Source organism: Coccomyxa subellipsoidea (genome assembly GCF_000258705.1).
Source record: "Coccomyxa subellipsoidea C-169, whole genome shotgun sequence".
Lineage (NCBI taxonomy): Eukaryota > Viridiplantae > Chlorophyta > Trebouxiophyceae > Coccomyxaceae > Coccomyxa > Coccomyxa subellipsoidea.
In genome coordinates, this window is record NW_005178040.1 from 1,758,487 (window position 1) to 1,779,596 (window position 21,110).

General features: G+C 51.1%; 6 protein-coding genes across 6 annotated transcripts; 4 read left to right on the plus strand and 2 right to left on the minus strand.

Moving 5' to 3' along the window:
• Positions 1-253: 253 nt before the first annotated feature.
• On the plus strand, positions 254-2,094 carry COCSUDRAFT_46447 (hypothetical protein; the record flags this gene model as incomplete). Its single annotated transcript, XM_005650461.1, has 7 exons — positions 254-343; positions 445-499; positions 622-719; positions 820-873; positions 1,018-1,089; positions 1,233-1,312; positions 1,445-2,094. 7 exons carry the CDS (start codon positions 254-256, stop codon positions 1,734-1,736), a joined length of 741 nt encoding a protein of 246 aa, XP_005650518.1. The 3' UTR covers positions 1,737-2,094.
• A 193-nt stretch (positions 2,095-2,287) lies between these two features.
• On the minus strand, positions 2,288-4,117 carry COCSUDRAFT_12946 (autophagocytosis protein; the record flags this gene model as incomplete). The annotated part of the gene is made up of 8 exons (XM_005650462.1): positions 2,288-2,318; positions 2,547-2,597; positions 2,753-2,919; positions 3,041-3,208; positions 3,296-3,552; positions 3,660-3,730; positions 3,853-3,920; positions 4,025-4,117. Coding segments are annotated over 8 exons (906 nt in total), but the record flags the coding sequence as incomplete, so codon positions are not given.
• Positions 4,118-7,988: 3,871 nt separating this feature from the next.
• On the plus strand, positions 7,989-12,208 carry COCSUDRAFT_64923 (hypothetical protein; the record flags this gene model as incomplete). The annotated part of the gene is made up of 11 exons (XM_005650463.1): positions 7,989-8,139; positions 8,267-8,399; positions 8,669-8,701; positions 8,938-9,098; positions 9,236-9,518; positions 9,713-9,806; positions 10,385-10,576; positions 10,662-10,874; positions 10,957-11,024; positions 11,138-11,248; positions 12,056-12,208. Exons 2-11 carry the CDS (start codon positions 8,325-8,327, stop codon positions 12,206-12,208), a joined length of 1,383 nt encoding a protein of 460 aa, XP_005650520.1. The 5' UTR covers positions 7,989-8,139; positions 8,267-8,324.
• A 309-nt stretch (positions 12,209-12,517) lies between these two features.
• Positions 12,518-16,519, plus strand: COCSUDRAFT_22213 (hypothetical protein). The gene is made up of 13 exons (XM_005650464.1): positions 12,518-12,673; positions 12,757-12,812; positions 12,958-13,001; positions 13,132-13,261; positions 13,370-13,565; positions 13,700-13,899; positions 14,059-14,277; positions 14,400-14,630; positions 14,728-14,880; positions 14,997-15,191; positions 15,340-15,525; positions 15,631-15,839; positions 15,992-16,519. The coding sequence occupies exons 1-13, from the start codon at positions 12,583-12,585 to the stop codon at positions 16,146-16,148; spliced, it is 2,067 nt and encodes a 688-aa protein (XP_005650521.1). The 5' UTR covers positions 12,518-12,582; the 3' UTR covers positions 16,149-16,519.
• Positions 16,520-16,686: 167 nt separating this feature from the next.
• COCSUDRAFT_52641 (hypothetical protein) lies at positions 16,687-17,532 on the minus strand. The gene is made up of 3 exons (XM_005650465.1): positions 17,227-17,532; positions 17,058-17,105; positions 16,687-16,954 (listed from the first exon to the last, which is right to left on the minus strand). Exons 1-3 carry the CDS (start codon positions 17,325-17,327, stop codon positions 16,891-16,893), a joined length of 213 nt encoding a protein of 70 aa, XP_005650522.1. The 5' UTR covers positions 17,328-17,532; the 3' UTR covers positions 16,687-16,890.
• Positions 17,533-17,696: 164 nt separating this feature from the next.
• On the plus strand, positions 17,697-18,695 carry COCSUDRAFT_64925 (hypothetical protein; the record flags this gene model as incomplete). The annotated part of the gene is made up of 3 exons (XM_005650466.1): positions 17,697-17,868; positions 17,995-18,044; positions 18,187-18,695. Coding segments are annotated over exons 2-3 (534 nt in total), but the record flags the coding sequence as incomplete, so codon positions are not given.
• Between the last annotated feature and the right edge of the window lie 2,415 nt (positions 18,696-21,110).

The following is a 21,110-nucleotide window of genomic DNA, read 5'->3' on the forward strand; positions in this document are numbered from 1 at the left end:
TTTTGGATGAACTCATGGGGGAGGACAGAGACGGGGATAGGAAAAAGTAAGGATTGTTGCGATTATATGGCGCATAATTTTGTTTCCGATCAACAATCTGGCGCTGATCAACAAGTACATTGAAATCTAGTTGATCTCAAAAGTTGATCTAAGACCACATCGAAGTGTAGTTTAACTTAGTATGAGAACTGACTTGCGCAGGGTGAGAAGGAAATTTTCAGATGCAGACGTTTGTCACTTCTACGTGGTGGGCATGTGCCCATATGAGGAGTTCGAGCGCACCAAGCACGATTTTGGTGCCTGCCCACTGATCCATGACGACGATCTCAAGGCGCAGTGGGAGGTGCGCATTCCAGAGCCAATGTGAGTCCAACAAATGCTGCGTATTTTAAACTGCAAGCCATGGCGGTGTGGACCTCAAGCGCAATTTACTATCATTTGCAGGACTTGGATGACAGGTCGAGGGAGCGGTTGGGCTTCGAGAAGGAACTTTACAAATGTGAGATCCCCTCTTTGATTGCACAAGGCTCCGCAATGTAATGTTGCTCAGTGACTGACTGTGGAGCCAGAGAGCTGATAAGGCTGGAGCCACTGTAAATCGACCCTGTAATTTGTATTTAGGGATCGACAAATTGATGCTGGAGCTGAAAGCAAAGATACGCCGCAATGAGGAGCGCGTTGCGAGCGAAATGGCGCCGCCCATCAGCCTTGAGGACCAGGTGAGGCAGAGCCTTCAGCCGCAATCCCAAACCTCGCCATGCCGTGGGCTGGACCCCAAAGACAGCGGTAGTGCTCATAATTCTGTTGTTGCACATGCAGAGGACGCTGGATGAAATGGCGGCTGAGCTGCAAGAAATGCTGACGCGGTCAGAAGTGCTTGGCGAGGAAGGCGATGTGGATGGCTCCCAGGCTGCTGCTACCCAAGCGGAGGCGATAAAGGCAAGTTTACCTCCACCCATTCAAATGTCAGATTGACAGCAGTAGAGAACATAGCAAGATTCCATGCTGCCCGTGTAGGTGCGCCGGGCTGCTTTTGAGGAAGAGGCTGCAATTCGAGCTGGAGGTGGACCAAACAGATATGGTCAACAGGTGCGGGCAGTCGTCTGTGATGTGGTCTGATGGTGAATTTATATCTAGCGTCTTCTTGGGGAAAAGGCTGCACACTGCAGCAAAGTGATATGCCATGTCGCTGGACTGTTGTCCAGCGTTCATCCCTTGCATCATGAACGCAGGAGGTGTGTCCCCTTTCTGGAGTCATCATCAACAAAGAAGAGAGCCGCTTGCGCGACCACAAAAACGGCAAGAATTATCGGTGAGTGAATGAGACTCGATCATCAACAGGTTACATACTTACAAGCATATTAGCTGTTGGCCCTCCGCAGAAGCCAATCCCTGGACTGCTCTTTGCATGTATCCTTATTTTCCTCGTGGTGCTTCTTTTCAGGACTTGGTGCAAGACACACGAGAAGTACAATGAGCTGATGGAGATCTTCAAACGGCGGGATGCAGAGCGCGATGGCTCATCTCGCAGTAGCAGGCCGCGAGACGGCGGCAGCTCCAGAGATCGACCCCGGGATCGGGAGAAAGACAGGGACAGAGAGAGAGACAGGGTCAGGGACAAGGACAGAGATAGGGACAGGGAGCGACACAGGGACAGAGACAGGGAGAGGGACCGCGATAGGGACAGAGACAGGGACAGGAAGAAGCCAAGAAGGGAGCGTGATGAGCTCTTTTGAGTCTGGGGTCAGGAGTGAGTCAAGAAGAAGCAGTTGAATTTACAAGGAAAGCGGCACAATTGCGTTTCCCTGGGATTCAATCAAGCAAGTTGCAGCAACTCATGTTTTGGTCAATTTGCTGCATGGAGCAGCTTTGCAAGCAGATTTACATCCAGTTGGTTCTCTTAAGCTCTTTCAAATAAAGGCTGCTGGTTGGTCCTCATCATGTATATTCATACATGCTTGCAGCTTACATTGTTGCTAATACAAGCTTGATGTATCAAGCGCATATGACTATTGCTATTGTACAAGGCCTCAAATTTACTGGGGCGAACGATCTGTGAATACAAGGGTTTATCTGGAAAAAGCGTTCCAGAAATACATCTCAACTCAGGCGCTGCATTCAGTTGCGCAGATCCACTGACAAAAGAGGATAGGAATTTACAGAGAAGACTTTGAACTTCCTGCTGCTCCTCAATCCCACAGCAAACGCAGCATGTTGCCAGAAGTCCTTTTTGTTATGGCCGACAGACAGGCTGACTGATGAAGTACAGCAGATGTTGATGTCAACATCACCAACCAGCTGCCATGGTGTAGTCATACCTGCATCACCCAAAAGTGCATGAGCATCACCAAGTGCAAGCGGGTCCCGCATACAAGCACAAACAACCAGTTGAGAAAAGGTGATCAGCAGTCGATGCAATTTCTCAATCAAACAGTCCACGCCAGCGACGATCTAAACACACAAGCGTACACCATCATTGATGCAATCTTTGCAGTTGCACAACAACCAGCCTCTTTCAATCTCAATGGTTGGGCTGAATGACTTACTCAATTGTGGGGATGACAGAAGCAATGAACTTCAGGAAGAGGACCAGGTAACTGCACAGATTCAGAGAAAAAACTTCAGTAGGCAGCATTTTGCGGCGCTGGAAGATGGGGCAGGTTGCTCTTGATTGGGACAAGGCCGTGCACCCTTGATGTCATGGCAACATCAGTCAGACAGGAGGCTCCTGCGAGGCCTCCCAAGATCTTACCTGTCCACTTGAAATGGCTTGCCACTGGCCTCAGCCATACTGGCCAGCTTCTTCATTACAGATGCATGCTTGCAGGGGTGAATTGAAGCAGCCAGCACGCCCGTGTTTGGGAAGGGATCCACAGTGATGGTCTTGCGCGCATGTTCCTCGCTCACATCCTCCAATACCTGTGCATGGCATTTATGTCTCATTTGCTGCGATCTGAACCAACAGCCCCAATCAGCAGTTCCCAGCCAGCTGATACTGACAACAAGATTTTCTCAATCAGGTACATGGCGAGCAGCCCACCTGGTTGGGCTTGAGCGGCTGCCGCTTCTCATCGTAGCCCACCAGCCAGAAACGGGGCACCTGGTAGTACTTGTCGTACGTGATCATGAGGTCGTACGTGCGCGTGCGCATGATGTGGTCCTGGTCTGCTCCTGGGCTTGTGATTGCTGCGGCCTGAGGCAGCATTGCCTGCAGCACAATCTTTGCCCTCAGAGGATGCCATCCTAGAGTATATTTGGTAGTCTGGATGGTGGCAACAGAGATGAGAAATCCTACCTCGTCCTTTTCTGCTTCGTCATCTTCCAGCTCGAGATCATCGATGTCAGGAATGTCGTCCTCAGGATTAGTTCTGGCCTCGACGGAAGGACCTGCAGCAGACTCGGGATGGGAGCTGGGGATCTCCTCTGCGTCCCGGGTGTCCTGTGTCGCAGGAGGTGCTACCCAACCATCTTGCTCCGCATCCTCCACCATCGTGTTGGCCTCAGCACGCATGCCATATTGCTCCAGCTCACTTGCGCGCTTGTTCGAGGGTACTGCATCCACCAAATGATGATTCTCAGCACGTCAGCGAATGAGGTGCTCTCTTGAATCAGCACAAATGATTGTGTCCAGAGCCAGTCTTACAGTCCAGGCATCCCACCCTTGCGAGTGACGAGGTACTGCTTGTCCTTTGGAAGCCAGTCCTTCGACTTTGCGGGGTCACCGGCTTCCCTGCAGATCAGGTAAAGAAACATCGACTACACCGTCATCATCACCAGGGATCATACACCCACCACAAACGAGGCAAAATTTCAACAGTCACTCTCTGGAGAAGGCGACGTCTAGAGACACACCACGACCACGTCGAGCATGTCCTCACTAAGTAGTCTCCTGATCTTACAAATTCGTCCGGGGTGAGCACCTGTTGGCGCACAACGGCCTGCTGTGTCAGCGGTGCCCAGGCATGGCAAAGAAAGTACCAGAGTTTGACTAGAAAATGTACATAGTCGAAGATTCGAAGCGCACCCCATGTGTTTTAAACCCTGATTCACTCCGAACAGGTAGCACACGCTCTGCAGCACTCTTAAAGGCAGTATGAATAGCGTGCCTCATCGCACTTGCTTGATCTCTGTGTTCTAGGCCATATCTTCAGCAAGGCACGCGATCAACCGATGCGAGCACTATTTTTACTCTCGACAATACGAAATGACGGTCTTCCTTAGATGCAATTCTCCGTCTCGTGCCAGCATGGCATCAATGGGAACTTGCCAATCTAGGCTGCTCCAATGTGATATGAACTTGCTTGGCGACAGGTGGTCTTCCAAGCAAATCTATGCCAGAACCAGAATTCGTACCTTCTTGGCCTTGCATGTGCATTGTTGAGCCTGTGGAAATGACTTGCGTCCGTCTGTCAAGTTTTCTTGCTAAGATACACAATATAATAATGAATATTCGAATTCGTCTACAGTGTAACTTACTTGAAGTTAACTGTGACGTTGCAGTGTAGCAGGAATTCGAATATTGTGTATCATGGTTACACTGTGTAACCACTGGGGCCACCGCTGGCAGTGATTCACTTGAATTGGTGGCTCCATGGTCATCGTGACCGGTCCCACCGAGACGGTGACTTCGGTACCGCCCCGGAGGCCGCGGCAATGTACACCAGCAATTCCACCATGGTGTACACATATATGCGTGCTCAAGCTTAGGTCTCAAGAGGTTGATGATATCGATAGCATCCTGATCAAACTCCATCGTGCTTATGATGTTGGCAAGCTAATATCAATATTGGCGCCACGGTGTGGCACACTTATTGTACATTGCCACTGTCTCTGAGTGTTGCAAGAAATCCACCACCCCTAAGGATGATACCCTCAGTCAAAATTGAGCACAACACCCTCCACGTTGATGACTTAATTGATCAGATGTGAGGCGACTTGCGGCGGGGTACAGCTACAAACTCTGTTGCAGTCTATCTGTCTATCTGGGGCCGGCTAAGTGATCTCAAGCATTGCAACATCAACAGCAAGATTTACTGGTATGCTGGACAACTGAGAGTATTCTCCAGAGAGTTCATGGATGCTCTGAAGCAGCAGGTCCCACAAGGTCTGTCCACGTCGCTCTGGCTGACTTCTGCAGAGAAAGAAAGGTGTCAGTCATTTATTCAACTTGGAAACCAAAAGTCAAGCTCAAAGATTTACTGGAGATTTGCATTGTACAACATGTGCATGATGGCAAGGGTGAGATCGACAACCTCACCGCATCAAATTTGGTATCTCATCTTCCAGGAGCCGCTTCAGATCTTCCTGATTTGCTCTGACGCATAACCAAGCACCGCCTGCTAACTCCATCTCCAATTGCAGGGGCGCCCATAAGCATTCTCCGTCAAAGAATCGCATCTCCCTTGCTGCCACATTGCCTATAGATACTTGCTCCTGCAGCTGCTCTGTGGAGAAGCCTGCAAATATAGGTGAGAAATTTGACATAGGAAAAGAGGCAGATCTGACAGCTTTTCCAGCCACATGAGAAATGTATAGGAGGAGGAATATCGCACCAAAACGGAGACCGGGTTCCTCAGAGGCGCCATGCAGAATCTGGGAACCTCCAAGATCAGCTCTGGTGTGTAAGACCTGTATGCAAGGATTACATTCAAGACTGCTGCATTAAACTACATCATCAATCTTTGCTTGGAGAACGACCGTCAGAAGCGCTGATGTACTATGCGGCACAGGACAGGGAGACATATATATGTCCATACCTGCAGACTGTGCGTCGCAACAGGACCCCCACAACATACATCATTGTGAGAGAAATGTGTGCGAAGCTGTTGGCTTCCAAATAGCATGTCGTCATGACTTTGAGCCCTGCCACCTTGCTCAGCACTACTGGATGTTCCTGCTACTCCTGCCTCTGAATCTCTGGATGCACTTTCCGCTGCACTGGTTACCGGGCTGCCTTCTCCTGTGAAATGCTGCCATTCACTGCTTGCAGCACCAACATCCACTTGGTCTTCTTCCTGCCAAAGTCCAGTCAGCGATCGGTTACATCCCTGCCAAGAAAAGGTCAAGTATTGAATAACAAGTGAAAGGAAGGACTTGTACCTCTTCAGAATCGGTGTCACCAATACTGAAGGCGAGTCGAAAGGTCTGACCCTCATCTGTTTCGCTTGTTTCCAAATGCTCGACCTTCACAATGCCAAAGCCTGGAACATGTCGTGAGAAATCTCCTTGCAGATAATCAGTGCCGCCAACGCTGTGCCCCTGGGCATAACATGTGGGAGAAAATTCAGCATGTGCTTTGAGCTTAGCAGGGTTCCGCACTGAATTCAGCACTTGCAAGAGAACTTGCCATGTCACCTGAGTGCCTCCTGTCAAGCTATAGTCTCTCACTTGATTTGAGTTGTCTGAAGGCTTGTTCATGCACAAACCAGCACTCCCTTGCATTGGTTGTGTGGATGTCAGCAGGACAACTGCCCGCTGAAAGAATCCTCTAGCCAAACAGAGAACACGCCATTTCAGTTCTTCATTTTATACCCATGCGTGAGCAGAAACCCACAATCTAATAAATATACCGTAAGATGCATATTTCCGACACACATGGTCTATGCTCCATGCCCTTCCAGCTTGAGCCACACGATGTGACACAAGAGTTATTCATATCACCACACAACTGACACAGGCATGCGCATGGCGGGGCTAGAAAAAAAAATCCTCCAGGGTGGCTCAGGATTCTCACTGCTGCATGGGATGCGCAATGAGAAGTGCACCAGGCTCCGGTGTATTTGACAGCAATTCCACTCCTCCCATCTGCAAGGAAAGAAAGTCAAGAAGACAATGGAATATAGATTTTATGGCACTTAGAGAGGCACCATCAGTACGAAGTCTGTGTAGCCATTACCTCCTTCCCATAGTTGGCCCCCTCTTGTCGCTTGGATCTAGCAGCTTGTTCTCCATCTTTCCCTGTGATGACCACGAGACTGTTGCACGATATGCAGCTTGTGCACAGGATGAATGGCTAGCTGCCCACATGCAAAAAGGTTCAACGCTAGAATGCCGCCACGGCAGGGCTCACCACTGTAAACTCTGTGCTTGTCTGCAAGACGAAGCAGTGCACTGAGATAGCGAAGGCTGGCAAGCGCAGTGTCGATGGTGGATTCTGTAGAGGGCTGCAGACACAGCACGTGCTTACAGCTAACATCATGGGGATGACGCTGATTGATGCCAGGAAGCAGTGCAGCATGCATGTCCAGGATCTTGCATCATTGGATAATCTTGTTTGCATGTGGTGCATGGCAGGAAGAAGACTGACATGCCCCTCCTGAGTAAAGCATCTGGGCCAATGGATTTGATGGTATGACTGCATACTCACCGGATATCTGAAGGACTGTTTTGCAAAGTCTGCTACAGATCGGGGCATCAATGGTGAGGGAACATAGAAATTCTGTCCTCCCAGAAAGGTGTTGACCAATGCATCCAAGTCCGAGGGAAAGTCGTGCTTCGTCAGGAGAGCCTTGAGCACTGGATTCCTGTCGAACTCTCGTGCGCTGAGAACAGCACAGGATGTCTGAGATCAGCTTGATTTGGCTTCACATGACGCTGAAAATTTGTTGCTGTGAGGGCGTACCTTCTAATCAAATGCCTGAACACCGTTCGATAGAGGGCTGTATGCATCACTTGATTGCAAGCAAACACTAGAATTGTACCATTGGAGCTCTACCCCTGTGAGCACGGCATCTTGCAAGTGGCATACTCACACCAGGGTGCCACAATGCTGCATTCGCGTAAATGATGATGTGAAAGTGATCAGTAGCAGATCACCAAGGTGTTCTAGCACTCCTAGTCTCCGACTATTCAATCTGAAGCTGAACATCATTTGCTTTTGTCAGACAAGCCAAAAATCCCGTACGACGGCGACACCTCGATCGTGGCGTCCAAGAAGAGGAACGAGAGTGCTTTCCATTGTCAGATTCCTCTCCTTCTCAATCTCTAAGTCATGGACGAGTACAATAAATAGCGGATTGACTTTGTACACACAGGGCATTGGCGAAAGCCGCATCGCGCACACTCCACAGTCGCTGATTTGGACTACCAGACGATCGCGTAAAAGCTCAAGAGCAGGCCTCTCGATTTGGACTTTGATAGGTATGCATCATTGTGAGCTAAATATGGATTATCTCCATGATCATTCATTGTGGCCAAGATCGGGGATCCAATGCTGGACACGTGCTCATCACTTCATCAGCCCGCTAATCGTTGCGCCTTCTGCCAGGGATCGCTTCTTAAGTTCGGCCATCAGAAAGTTTAGTACTATTCGACAGATTGCAACAATGCATTCGAGGCGCGGGGACGTTGAGATGGCTCTCCTGCTCTGTTTGGTGGGCTTTGCTGCTGCACAAGAGCCGGTGAGCACTCCTCTTGGATGAAGCAATTCAAAGGAACGACCTCCAACCCTTGAAAGCTTTTCACCAAGCTTGACTTTGAAATCTCAACAAGGGTGTAGACATCCCTTCAGCCCCATTCAATATTGCTGTGGCTCCTCGGGCAATGGGACCATGAGGTCTGAATTTAAATAGCTGCCCCAAGCTCCTTTAGTACCTCGAAACAACAGCGTTTTCACTCGTTTTTCCATTGCCTCCTCAGCTTCATTTCACACCCTTTTTCTGCTGCTCAGGTACTTGGCAATTTGGAGCTTCAGGGGCGCAGGGTGAGCTCTCAGTGTATCTTTCCTTTTTTTGTACAATTTGCTGGCTATCTACGAAAAGTGTTGCAGTTGGAGCATGCTGCATTCCTTGCTGTGTCAGCCCCTGTCACTCTGTCGTGGCAAGGATCTCTGTACAGTGACCAACCTATTGGCACTTGATTGTGTCAGGGTGGCATGCATGGTGTGAGATGCATATGCAATGTGCAATGTGATTGAAGACGCTTCTCGCGATGCTATAGATACTGCAGGCTCCGTACTCACAGACATCAACTCCATACGAGACTGCTTGCAAGTTGGTTGCCATTGGCAGTAGCGATGGGACCGGAATTGCTGACGGTAGCATCACCTGCACTGGGCCTGGAACGCCCGTGATGCTCTCTGTCTCTGCAGATCTGAAGAGGTGTGTGTTGTGTCACATTGCATACTGTCCTGCCAAATCTCCTTATATTGCACAGTACATGCAGAAGTACTTGTGCTCCATTTATTGAGACTATCACATGCTGGATTGGGAAATCACATATCCACGGATATGTGCAGGTTTTCCAGCAAGTTCACCGGCGTGACCACCTCTGATACAGTCCCCAGCAGTGCTGCCATTCTGGAGATCAGCGACACAGTCAATGTCGCGATTGTGAACTCAGAAATGACTGGGATACCCGGCAACATCCACATCAGAAATTCCACAGTTCAGATCCTCAATGGAAGCTTCACGCTGAACTCGGGCGGCACTGCCGGCGCAATTTCCATCGATTCCTCACGTGTCCTGATTGACTCCAGCAATTTTGCCAACAACACTGGCGCAGCTGGTGGTGCCATTCAGGTAGGGTCCCCTACCCACTTGCTCCAGTGCCTTCTGCATTCCTCGATGAGTATCGATTGATGAGTGGGACTCCCTGTAAACCAGAAAGTTCACTGCAAAAATTTACGGGCGATGCTGGGGTGTTTTGACGTGGAAGGAGGCTGCCGGAAAAGACAAATGCAAACCTGACCGGCATGTGCATGCTCATGTACCAGGTGCAGGGGCAGTCGTCGGTGGGCGTCACAGACTCAACGTTCCTGGGCAATGTGAATGCAAACTCACAGGGAGGCGCGCTCGCTGTTGGCCCTGGTGGCCTTGTGCAGGTCTTAATTTCTCCAAGCACTTTGCCGTTGAATTTGCAGAATGGGTGCTGCAGGCCTGCAGATGTTTCAAGCGTGTCAGCCAATGTCTATTAAAAGTTGAGGCCTTTGGCCTGCTGGCATTCATCCATTCACTCTCAGTGTCTACTCAATAATGCTCGCAGGTTCTCAACTCGCAATTCACTGCAAATGCAGCCAGCAGGTGCGTGAAGTCATGAGGATTTCTGTGGTTCTGCGGACAGCATGATAATATCTCTGCAGTGAGTTGATGTCTGGCAGATGATTCTGATAGTCACGCAGGGGTGGCGCCATCTACACGTCTGCTGCAAGCTTGTCCATCATCAATTCTCAGTTTATGCAGAACACTGCCAAGACAACCGGAGGCGCAGCATACAATGCAGATTCTTCTGCTCTCACCCTTCTCAACTCGACATTCACCGGGAACACCGCAGGCATGCCAGACCCTGGCGTGTTTTCAAACACCATGGCTTGTTGCAACCAGCCTGCCCGATTGCCCGTGGTTTTGCCAAAAAAATTGCTGATGCAAATACCCATTTCTGCCCGCAGGTGCCCTGGGAGGAGCTGTGGCAGCCGAGAGCACTCAGTCAACGATTGGCGGATGCATTTTCTCGAACAACACTGCGGCTAGCCAGGGAGGAGCACTGTATCAGAGCAACACCACCGGAGACGTGACCACATGCACGTTCAGCGGAAACAAAGCTGCAAACGGAGGAGCCCTGTACCAGAATCTGGCGCAGAGTGAGTGATGCATTCCAACCTTCATGAGTCAATTGGTGTCGCTTTATATACGCATCTAATGCTGAGCCGAGCCTGTCATGTGCAGGCAATGTCATCCGCACTGCCTTCAATGAGAACGCGGCATCTCAGAAGGGGGGTGCACTGTTTTCCACCAGCTCCACAGGGAACATCATGAACAGCACATTTACATCCAACAAGGCGGTGCAGTCTGGGGGTGGCGTCTTCCAGAATGACTGCGCATCCTCAATCTCCTTCTCTATCTTCTCCAAGAACGATGGCGGCAGCGGTGGTGGAGGAGGTGCGCTACCTGGTCCTCACTGTATTCTAAGTATCCTTGCTGCGAAGAGGTTATATTGAAATGTGCCATGTGCTGACACCAGGAATCTACCGCAATGCCTGCAAGGGCTTCACAATCAACTGCAGCTACATCGAGAACACCAGTGCTCAGGTAAACTGCTGCTTGTCACTCGGTCTACTTCGCGAGCTTTTTTGTCCCCATTATGTGTGTGGATGATATCTGCTCAAGAATAGCTGAGAAAGTGACGAGCTCCTTGCTGGCAGGGAGGCGCCATATACCAGAACAACTGCATATCGAACAACATCCGTGCCACAGTTTTTAATGGGAACAAAGCCCAGCAAGGTAGCACGCTGTTTCTGAACAACTCCGTACCGGTAAGTGACCGCGCAAAATCCTGCCTCGCTGAGACCAGCTGCCATGCAAATTCTCCTGCAGGACGGCATGCCATTTCCTTTTAATGTTATTCGATGTTCATTTGAAATTGCTTTTCCCCCAGGTGATCAACGGGAGCTTGTTTGATGGGAGCACGAGCGCCGGATCTTCAATCTATCAGAACTCTGATGGATCAGTGAGCAGCACCTCAACAGGGTCCTGAGGTTTGATCAGAAGACTGCATGACCAGCTCAGAGACTGCACTCAGCAGCTGCTAGTCACAGTCATACTCCCCCATTCGGATATTAATTATGGGGCGCGGTAGCAAACACTTGCAAATGTGCTCCTCAGGCTGATGGGCCCAATTTGTGCCTTGGACAATGTAGGAGGCCGCCCCGCTCAGGACTTCAGGGCACTCAGGAGCCTTGCAGATGTGCTATGGCCAATGTACAGGATCCTATTGACAACTTTTTGATACCTGGTACACGTTGTCCTCGCTGTGGGTTATGCTTTCCGTTTACCACTGGGACCTGCAAGGGCACCTTGCACCTTCCAATAGGTCACTGTGCTTGGCACTGCTGATGTGGCCTGTTATGCATATGGTGCATTCAACTGATGTGAGTCTATAAAATTATGATCATCATGCTGCCATTGTTGACGCCGCGTGGTCCAATATATTTCACATGAAAAAGATGCTCGTGCACGTGGTGAGGCAGTGCTGCACTTGCACAGCCATGGCCATGGCCATCGGCATCGTTATTGTTAGCCTGCACACGCATGAGGAGTCTAGGCCTGTAGTACACTAGCAGGCCGGCCTGGCGCACGCCTGGGCAGCTCAGCACAGCGTCGCATACAGCCTGCCGCAGTGTGTGTTGCTGGGCCGCCGCTGCAGGCGCCTGCCGGCAGTGCTGATAGCCCATTTGGCCCCCGCCGCGGGGGCCAATTTAGGCCCGGCGAAATAGCCAAATAGGCTATCTGTTGCAGTTGCGGCAACTGCAACAGAAAGTGTACCATATGGGTGTACACACACAACACTTTGTGCCCAGTAACAGAACAACATGACGCATTGTCACATCATTCACGCTGCAGGAAGGAAGGAAGGAATTTACACAGGAAATTGCTTATAATTCATGCATGCAAGGAATTCCGAATTTACTATCATGCACCCCCTAGGGTTACAGATGCATTGGGGGGAAGGGAGGGCTTGGATAGGAGACCGCCACGCCTCTCCATTCACTAGAACACCTCAGAAGTGTCTTATAATCTAGCCTGGACACCGCGGTTCAATCAAAGAATACGCACAGCTTGATACAGTAGTTCCAAAATTGTTTCCATCATGATGTCGCAGACATCCACCGGTTCGATGAGGCCTTTTACTTTGAGCCACAATCGCACCACGCACCTGAGTATCCTCCCATCCACAACTGGTGAGCACTCCCTGCTATTGTTCTCCTAGTTTTTTTAATCACACATTCTGCCTCATCTAAATTCTCTTTGCATACTCTCGCAGGTAGAGGGTGCACCATCCACGCTCGCGGTCCTCGACGTGCTGTCCGTGCCAGCGCTGTAAGTGCCTTCGTGTCTGAAATGTTGAAATGGCCACCACAAATTTGCATTTAATCAGTTTGTGCACATTTCCTGGTAGCTTATCAGAATGTGCTTGCCTGCTTGTTCAGTAGCGGATCTCTGAGGTCAGCTGCTGATTTTGCAGGAGAATGCACCCACAGACAACAACCGGCGGGACCTGATCCGCAGGCATGTCACGTCTTTGGCTGATTATCTATGTTGATGACTTCCTGTTCTTCTTTCGTCTTGCTTGCTTGCTTGCTTCCCTGTTCTTTGACTTAGATCAATTGTCTGATGTCCTTATCTGCTATATCTGCAGAGCTTTGGCTGCAGCTGTGGCTGTTGTCCCTGCTGCTGCAGCTCGTGCAGAGGATGCCTCTGGTGTTGCATCTTCCCGTATGTCATACTCCAGATTCCTGGAGTACTTGGACATGGGCAGAGTGAAGAAGGTGAGGCTTTCTGTCTGCTGTTGTGCTGTGGTGTTTTGCTTGTTGGTAGTCTAAAACACTGCTGCCTTAATGATTGCGCTGTACTGAATGGCTGTAGCATATTCCCAGGTGGATCTGTATGAGAATGGCACAATTGCTATTGTGGAGGCGGTGAGCCCAGAATTGGGCAACCGCGTGCAGCGCGTCCGTGTGCAGCTGCCAGGCACCAGCCAGGAGCTGCTGCAGCGATTCCGCGAGAAGAATGTCGACTTTGCTGCACACTCAAACACAGAGGATGGCGGCGCCGTCTTCCTGAACCTGCTTGGTATGCCAGCGCCAGCTTTCACAAGCCCATCTGTCGATTTGTTGCTCTTTCTCTCAAAGGAGACTTGCTGAAGTTCATGATGAACAAGCATTGGCATACCAGACATTCAACTCCCCGTGCACCCTTTTATGCAGGAAACCTAGCGTTCCCCCTGCTGCTGGTGGGTGGGCTGTTCCTGCTGTCGAGGCGCTCCCAGGGTGGCGTTGGCGGCCCCGGTGGCAACAACCCACTGGCGTTCGGCAAGTCCAAGGCCAAGTTTCAGATGGAGCCCAACACAGGCATCACCTTTGATGATGTTGCTGGCGTCGACGAGGCCAAGCAGGACTTCATGGAGGTGGGTGCACACTCTGTCGTCTTGTGTTGATGTCTTGTCAATCTGGCTTTTGCACACAAGCTATAACTAAACAAAATTGTGGAGTTCTTGTGCTCAAGCACGAGATGTTCAAGTTGCAGCAGAAAAGTTTTTTATGAAAGATTGAGCATTCTTGTCCAGGTGGTGGAGTTCCTGAAGCGGCCAGAGAGGTTCACGGCAGTGGGAGCCAAGATCCCCAAGGGTGTGCTCCTGGTGGGCCCACCAGGCACAGGAAAGACCCTGCTGGCCAAGGCCATTGCTGGAGAGGCCGGCGTCCCATTCTTCTCCATCTCTGGATCTGAGTTCGTGGAGATGTTTGTGGGTGTTGGAGCATCCCGTGTCCGTGACCTCTTCAAGAAGGTGCTTCCTTGTTGCCTTCCTTGCACAGCTTCCGTGGAGCTCCAGCATGTTGGGGTTCCTGAGGCTTAGTCAAGCATGCACAATATTACGTGTAGTTCTCGATGTGGGGACCCACTGTGCAGGCCAAGGAGAATGCCCCGTGCATTGTGTTTGTGGATGAAATCGATGCGGTCGGCCGGTCTCGTGGAACTGGTGTTGGAGGCGGCAACGATGAGCGCGAGCAGACGCTGAACCAGCTGCTCACAGAGATGGACGGCTTTGAGGGCAACACAGGCATCATCGTGATTGCTGCTACCAACCGCGCTGACATCCTGGACAATGCACTGCTGCGTCCTGGTCGCTTTGACAGACAGGTGGGGGCTGGTGCAGAATGAGTGATACCAATGAACAACAAGCTTGAAGGCATGTATGGTTTTGCATACATTGCTTGAAAGCTGAGTGCTTCCGCAGGTCACTGTGGATGTGCCTGACCAGAAGGGCCGTCTGGCAATCCTGAAGGTACACGCAAAGAACAAGAAGCTTGCTGACGAGGTGGACCTGTCACAAATCGCCATGCGCACCCCAGGCTTCTCTGGAGCTGACTTGGCCAACCTGCTGAACGAGGTGAATGTTTCCTGGCTTGTCCTGGAAGAGTTTTCTAGCAGTGACCTCACTACCAAGTAAGGCATACTACTGATGCTTGAAAGCACGTACTGATCACTAATTTTTTTTATGTGCAGGCGGCCATTCTGACAGGGCGCCGCAGCAAGGCAGCGACCAGCAACAAGGAGATTGACGACAGCGTTGACCGCATCGTGGCAGGCATGGAGGGCACCCCGATGGTGGACGGCAAGTCCAAGTCCCTGGTGGCATACCACGAGGTCGGCCATGCTGTCTGCGGCACCCTCACGCCCGGCCATGACGCCGTGCAGAAGGTAAGCTGCCCCTGCCTTCTTTTCTTGTTTTGGACAAAGTTTCCTAATACCTCATCCCAAAAACAAGGGGATCAATAGTATTTGAACAGAGTTGGTTGCAGAGGGTAAGGATGACAGGACTGAACCAATATGCGCCCTTGATGTGCAGGTGACTTTGATTCCCAGAGGCCAGGCCCGGGGCCTGACCTGGTTCATCCCAGGCGAGGACCCGACCCTGATCAGCAAGCAGCAGATCTTTGCGCGCATTGTGGGCGCTCTGGGCGGTCGTGCCGCCGAGGAGATCATCTTTGGTGATGCCGAGGTTACCACTGGCGCATCCAGCGACCTGCAGCAGGTGTGCACCATGCATCTCTTAATCTTTCCCCACCTCTTCCTTCCCGTATAATGTGTGCCCATGTTGCTGTGTGCAGAGGCTCACTCGCGACTTGCCATTTTGCAGGTGACCAACATGGCGCGGCAGATGGTGGTGAACTATGGGTTCTCAGACATTGGCCCCTGGAGCCTGCTGGACCCCTCTGCACAGTCGGGTGACATGATCATGCGCATGATGGCTCGCAATGGCACCTCCGAGTCACTGCAGCGCAAGATCGACGACGCTGTGAAGAAGATTGCAGCAGAGGCGTATGAGGAAGCGCTCACACACATCAGGTGGGCAGCACTAGACCCCCTAAATGTTGTGATGTTCTGTGCTGACGCACGTCTTATGCACTAGACCCCCTAAATGTTGTGATGTTCTGTGCTGACGCACGTCTTATGCATACGTGAATTTAGATTTTCCTCACCATGATTCTGTCGTGCAGGGAAAACCGTGAGGCCATTGACAAGATTGTGGAGCTCTTGCAAGAGCGTGAAACTATCAGCGGCGATGAGTTCAGAGAGATCCTGGGCCAGTACACCACCATTCCTGAGTCAAACTTGAAGGCTGCAAAGTCCACTCTTGAGCCCATTCTGGCCTGAAGTGGCGATCTGTACTGGACAATGTGGGTTACCTGAGATTAGCTGAAGATCTTAGTTTGATGGAGCGGTGTGTGTTGAGTCACAGCAAGCCTATGGTCACCATCACGGTGACGTGAATGCTTTTCTCTTTGAACAGCATGTTGTATCATTAGAGGGTCCATGGATAGGCTCGGTCCAATTTTGACGGCTGTACACTCTGCTTGAGCTTAGCAGCACCTCTGGCAGGCAGGCCCTTGGAGCTCCTGGAGTTTGAGTAAAATTGGAGTGTGAAGCCCTGAGGAAATAAAATTTGACGTTCATTCACCATGTAGCAAGTTGAAATGGAAATTGTCGTATAATGTACACTGTACAGTGTAAATATGCACTGAACCAGCTGCCTGCAACATTCAGCCGTTCTTGTGTGTAGTTTACAATAACAGAGGCATAAATAAAAGAGATATCATCTTTGTTGCAGACATTGCCAAAAAAAGCAGCTCTGTCTCCTTACATTGTTCGCAGTGCCTGCCAGTGGTGTGTCTTGCCTCCAATTCAACTTGATAACGTTTTAAACCGTTACAGACGCACAGGGGCCCATGTCAAGGGCTGCTGACCACTCTGATGCTACTGCACATACACTTGACATCATTTATCCACCGGTATTTATGAAGTGACACCAACTAAGCTGACCAGTGACTCTGGTAAATCACTGAGACACGGTGAAAAGCTTCGCAGGGACAAGTTCCAGGGCATTCCAGACCAGTAATCAGACGTTTTGCAGCACTGGACGAATAAGGGGATGCATTTGCGCGATGTACACAAAGCACCACCTGCACATAACGAACCTCGGTCTTGGCCCTGGTGTATGTTTGAAGCAGGCTTCACGCAATGGATAATGTGCCACGAAGGAGCAACGGCAAGGAAAATACTTACAGTAACCAGCAGCAGACGACGGCCAGGAGACACAATAGATGTCTCAACCTGTCAAGAGGAGACTGGCAGGTCAGTCTTGCTAGGAAGCTAGTAACGATATGACACTGTGATTGGACAACATGGAAGCACAAGATGAACAAGAAGATCTGCGAATTGGAAGAGAACGCACTGCTTTTCGTCCTTCTTTCCTCCTGTGAAGGCAACACTGAGTGCAAATATGACCTCCAGCGCGATGAAGAAGCCAGTGACACCCCAAAAACCGGATGCCATCTTCTTATAAGACCTGAGTTCACTCCAGCTGACTGAAGCTGGACACAGTTCGCAAGGAGTCAGCCAAGTCTCACATAAGCTTTCTCTCGCTGCCCTAAACTGCGGTGAGGATCAACCAGGACGTTGACCTCGTGCCTGTACCCTGTATGCAGAAGAATTACCCAGCTAGGGCAGATCTATAATACTAAGTGCGATGCTTGACGGGATGCTAACCAAGGAGTGTGCAAAAGAGCATGCTTCATTCCTATAAAATGCCCGCGCCCGTAATCATGAATGTACGGACCCGGATCCAGAACTGATCTCGGCCCGTAGATTCCAGGTTCGCAGTTGTTCAATTGAGATGTTCACACTTTTGGAGACCGGAACATCGATTGGCACAATAGATGTGACCGTAACCTGACTTTTAGAGAAAGCACCAAGTCCAAACGGGATTCTTCCTGCTCGTCCAGGAAAGCTGGGCAGGACTGAGAAATAGTTGACAAGGAGTCTTTCGCACTCCTTGGAACACCAGATCTCAACGAACGTCAATGATAATCTTGAGGTATGATATTGGAAAGGCACGATAGGTATTTTTCGTTCGAAAATGGATCTCAAGAGTTTGGGTCTACTTGCAACTAGCCAGTGCTACTTTCAAACTCAGCACGAACGTGGCTCTTGTGCCCAACAGGTTTCTGGCAACATCCATCGCAACATGAATCCGGACATTTCCCAATCAAGGTGACCACTCTTGCAAAACATTTGAAGATCAAGCACTGCACCTTCACGAAGCTTCGTTATGCCCAGCTTGTCCTCCTTCAACTGTATTATAGCCCTGATGTAGCGGTGTCACTAGCAAATAGGTGGTTTCGTTTGTCTGCAGTGCTTTGGTTAGCACTGCTTTGGAGCTGCCAGAAGGGATGGATTTGCTGGACGACCTTGATCTTCCTTCCCTGGACGACCTCTTGCTGCAGTTTTGCGAGAATAGCGACAACGGCGTTTTGCAAGCTGATTGTCATATCACTGGAAGCTGCTGCGGGCACACATCACCCTGCAGCCAGGCCAGTGTGGGCCCTTCAGCAGGGCTGGCAAGCAAGCTTGGGGAGCGGTGCCTGCACACGCCAGAGGGCGAAAGCGCCTTGATGGCCACTGGTACCACTGCTGTACCATTCAACCCTCTGGACAGCAGCTGCAGCACTGGCCACGGGCGACAGCTTGCAGACTCAGCCCAGGCCACTCTCAGCCAGCACCAAGTTGAGAGACCCACCAGCAGCAATGATAGCAACCCCTGTGAAGAGAGCCCGCAGAGCAGCTCTGATGTTTGTCACAAACGGCGCCGCATGGCTGACGGTGACGCTGCCTCTTCTGGGGAGCAAGAGGATGGTGGCCCTTGTAGCCCTTGCCTGAGCAAGCATAATGAGGTACAGCTCCTCCCACAAATTGTGCCACACAAGCATGAAAGAGTGCCATGACTTTTTAGGTGCCCAAATATCTTCAGGTTCTAGGCCACACAGTACCTATGACCAGAAGCAGTAAAACATGAAGCTCGTGTTCCTACAATCAGGGCTCCAGGGCAGGCAGTCCGGAAGGGAATGGCGGCGAAGATGAGCAGAAGCGGCAGGCGCGCATGCAGCGCAACCGGGAAAGTGCTATGCAGTCCAGGCAGCGCAGGAAGATGCAGCTTGAGGAACTTGAGCGGCGCAATGCGGAGCTCCAGACTCAAAACACCCACCTCACTGGCAAGTTCCCACTCAAGCCGCGTCACACCCTGTGAAACAACAGGGTGCTGTTGAAAGGTTGCGTTGAAGCGCAGTTTGCTGTGCATGGAATGTCTGTCAGTGCAGGCATACTGAGGACTGGGCTGTGTTGCAGGTCTGGTGGCGGGGTTGTCTGCCGAGAATGCCGCTCTGCGCCACCAGCTGGCTGCTGTCCAGGGCAATGGCTCGGCACCCCCTGCGATGCCTGCGCACCCAGGCAGTGTTCCTGTGCCAGCAAGGATGCCGGTGCCCTACATGCCATGGATGCCTGGCATGCCCTACATGGGCCCCACGCCAAAGGTAATCAGTTCATCATCTTATGTGGTTCAACTGAAATGAGACGCGTGAGACTCTCTCAACTACCTTGGTAACAGGGTAGAATTTTGCTGAACTTGAGCGTGATGATATTGGGCAGGTTGCAATCCAGAGGTTGCCTGTGACACGCCCGGAGCCAGCAAACGGGGCGGGTTCTCGTGCCAAGAAGGCGGACACGAAGAAGCGGGCTCGTGCTGCAGCTGGCAGCACAGCTCTCCTGGCCCTCTTCTGCTTCTTTGTGTTCATGGGGCCTGTGCCCTTCTGGCCTGGCAGCAACAGCATTCCTGCTTCCAGAAGCTCGGTGAGCTTTTCCTTTCCCACCCCGCTCTGGCTATTTCTTCTTACTCTACATCAGAAGCTTTTATTTATTTGGGAGTAACTTTATTTCTGAACCTGCTTGTGTGCATTTGCAGGTGCCACTGCAGAACAACTACGTTGCTCTGCCATCTGCTGCTCGCACTGGGGGAAGAGTGTTACAGTCTGTGCCAGATGATCCTTTCCCTGAAGGGAACTGGACTTCTGGTGAGTGACCATGCCTATTGATTGGCACGCTGTCAGCTAGCACCATGGTCCCAAACAACAGACTTGATTGGGTGTTACGTGCAGATCAACCACATGAGGGACGGGTGATCAACAGGACAGAGGGCGTGTTGGGCACTTTGAAGGAGGCGAATGACAGTGCATTCGATCTGGAGTCTGCAGAGGCAGCCCTGGTGTTGCAAACCAGCACTCAGACAAAGGCATCAGCTCTGCAGCGCTTGAAGGTGTGGAATGGTTCTCGCCAACTTTGCTCAAGCTTCATGCCTGCCAATGGGACACAATGTAGCGCGCTATTCTCCTGACTGTATTATAATTGCCTGTGCAGGACTTGGGTCCTGTCACTTTGTACAGCGATTGGGGCTCCGACGGGGGTGTGGCAAAGGTGTGGGAGAATACCGGGAGCGTGGGCATCAGGAGTGGCCGGCCCCTCATGCCTCCACTGCAGTGTCGGGAGGTGGGTTGCCAAAGTTTGAGCTCTCGTTGGCATAGCCATGAACCCGAACTCGGTTCTCCTGCGGGCAAGGCGGATTCAAGCGTCCTCGACACTGCCTATCCCTTTGCAGGTGTTCAGCCTGGATGCAAGCCAGAATGTGGATGCAGCAGCAGCACGGCGGCAGCTGCAGAACTACCTGGCCACCATGAGCAGCTTCCGTGGGCGTGCTCTGGCAGGAGGCCCTTTGGCCATGCCCCCAGTTTCTCGGCATGCCACTCATGAGGTGCGTTGCACGGCGACATCCAGTAGGTGATCAAGAAATGCAGTATGCAAATTGCCTGGGGCTCAGGAGTGTCTGGTGATGGCTATCTAATGTAATCGAGTTTGTGTGCAGGAGGACGTCAAGCACAGCAAGCACCCAACAAAGATTGGATGCGAGGACTCCGACAGCGATGTGGTGGTTTCAATTATGCTGCCCGCTCAGCAGCCGGAGGAAGGGGCGGGAAACAAGTCATTCGCCAGCCTCGATGAAGTCTTTGTGGTAGTGGTAAAGCCAATGAAGAAGTACGTGACATACGCATGCTCTCTTGAAACTCCGGTTCTGGTGTGAGCGAGCTGTCTCAGCATGAACAGTCCGCAGGTGTCCAGTTCAGATCTTATCTTGTAGTTTGCCTCTGAACTCACAATACTATTAAGTGTCCATCCGATCTTTTCTTGCTGAGAACTCTTTTCTCGAATACCTGAGCTCAGGTACACCTCGAG

Excerpts from the sequence above, each read along its gene's own strand:
- COCSUDRAFT_52641 (XM_005650465.1), bottom strand. The coding sequence starts at position 17,327 with ATGGCATCCGGTTTTTGGGGTGTCACTGGCTTCTTCATCGCGCTGGAG. Across the intron at positions 17,106-17,226 it reads GGAAAGAAGGACGAAAAGCA|GTTGAGACATCTATTGTGTC; the intron begins GTGCGTTCTCTT and ends TCCTCTTGACAG. Across the intron at positions 16,955-17,057 it reads GTCGTCTGCTGCTGGTTACT|GTGGTGCTTTGTGTACATCG; the intron begins GTAAGTATTTTC and ends CGTTATGTGCAG.
- COCSUDRAFT_22213 (XM_005650464.1), top strand. The coding sequence starts at position 12,583 with ATGATGTCGCAGACATCCACCGGTTCGATGAGGCCTTTTACTTTGAGC. Across the intron at positions 13,566-13,699 it reads CGTCTTCCTGAACCTGCTTG|GAAACCTAGCGTTCCCCCTG; the intron begins GTATGCCAGCGC and ends CCTTTTATGCAG. Across the intron at positions 15,526-15,630 it reads CATCCAGCGACCTGCAGCAG|GTGACCAACATGGCGCGGCA; the intron begins GTGTGCACCATG and ends GCCATTTTGCAG.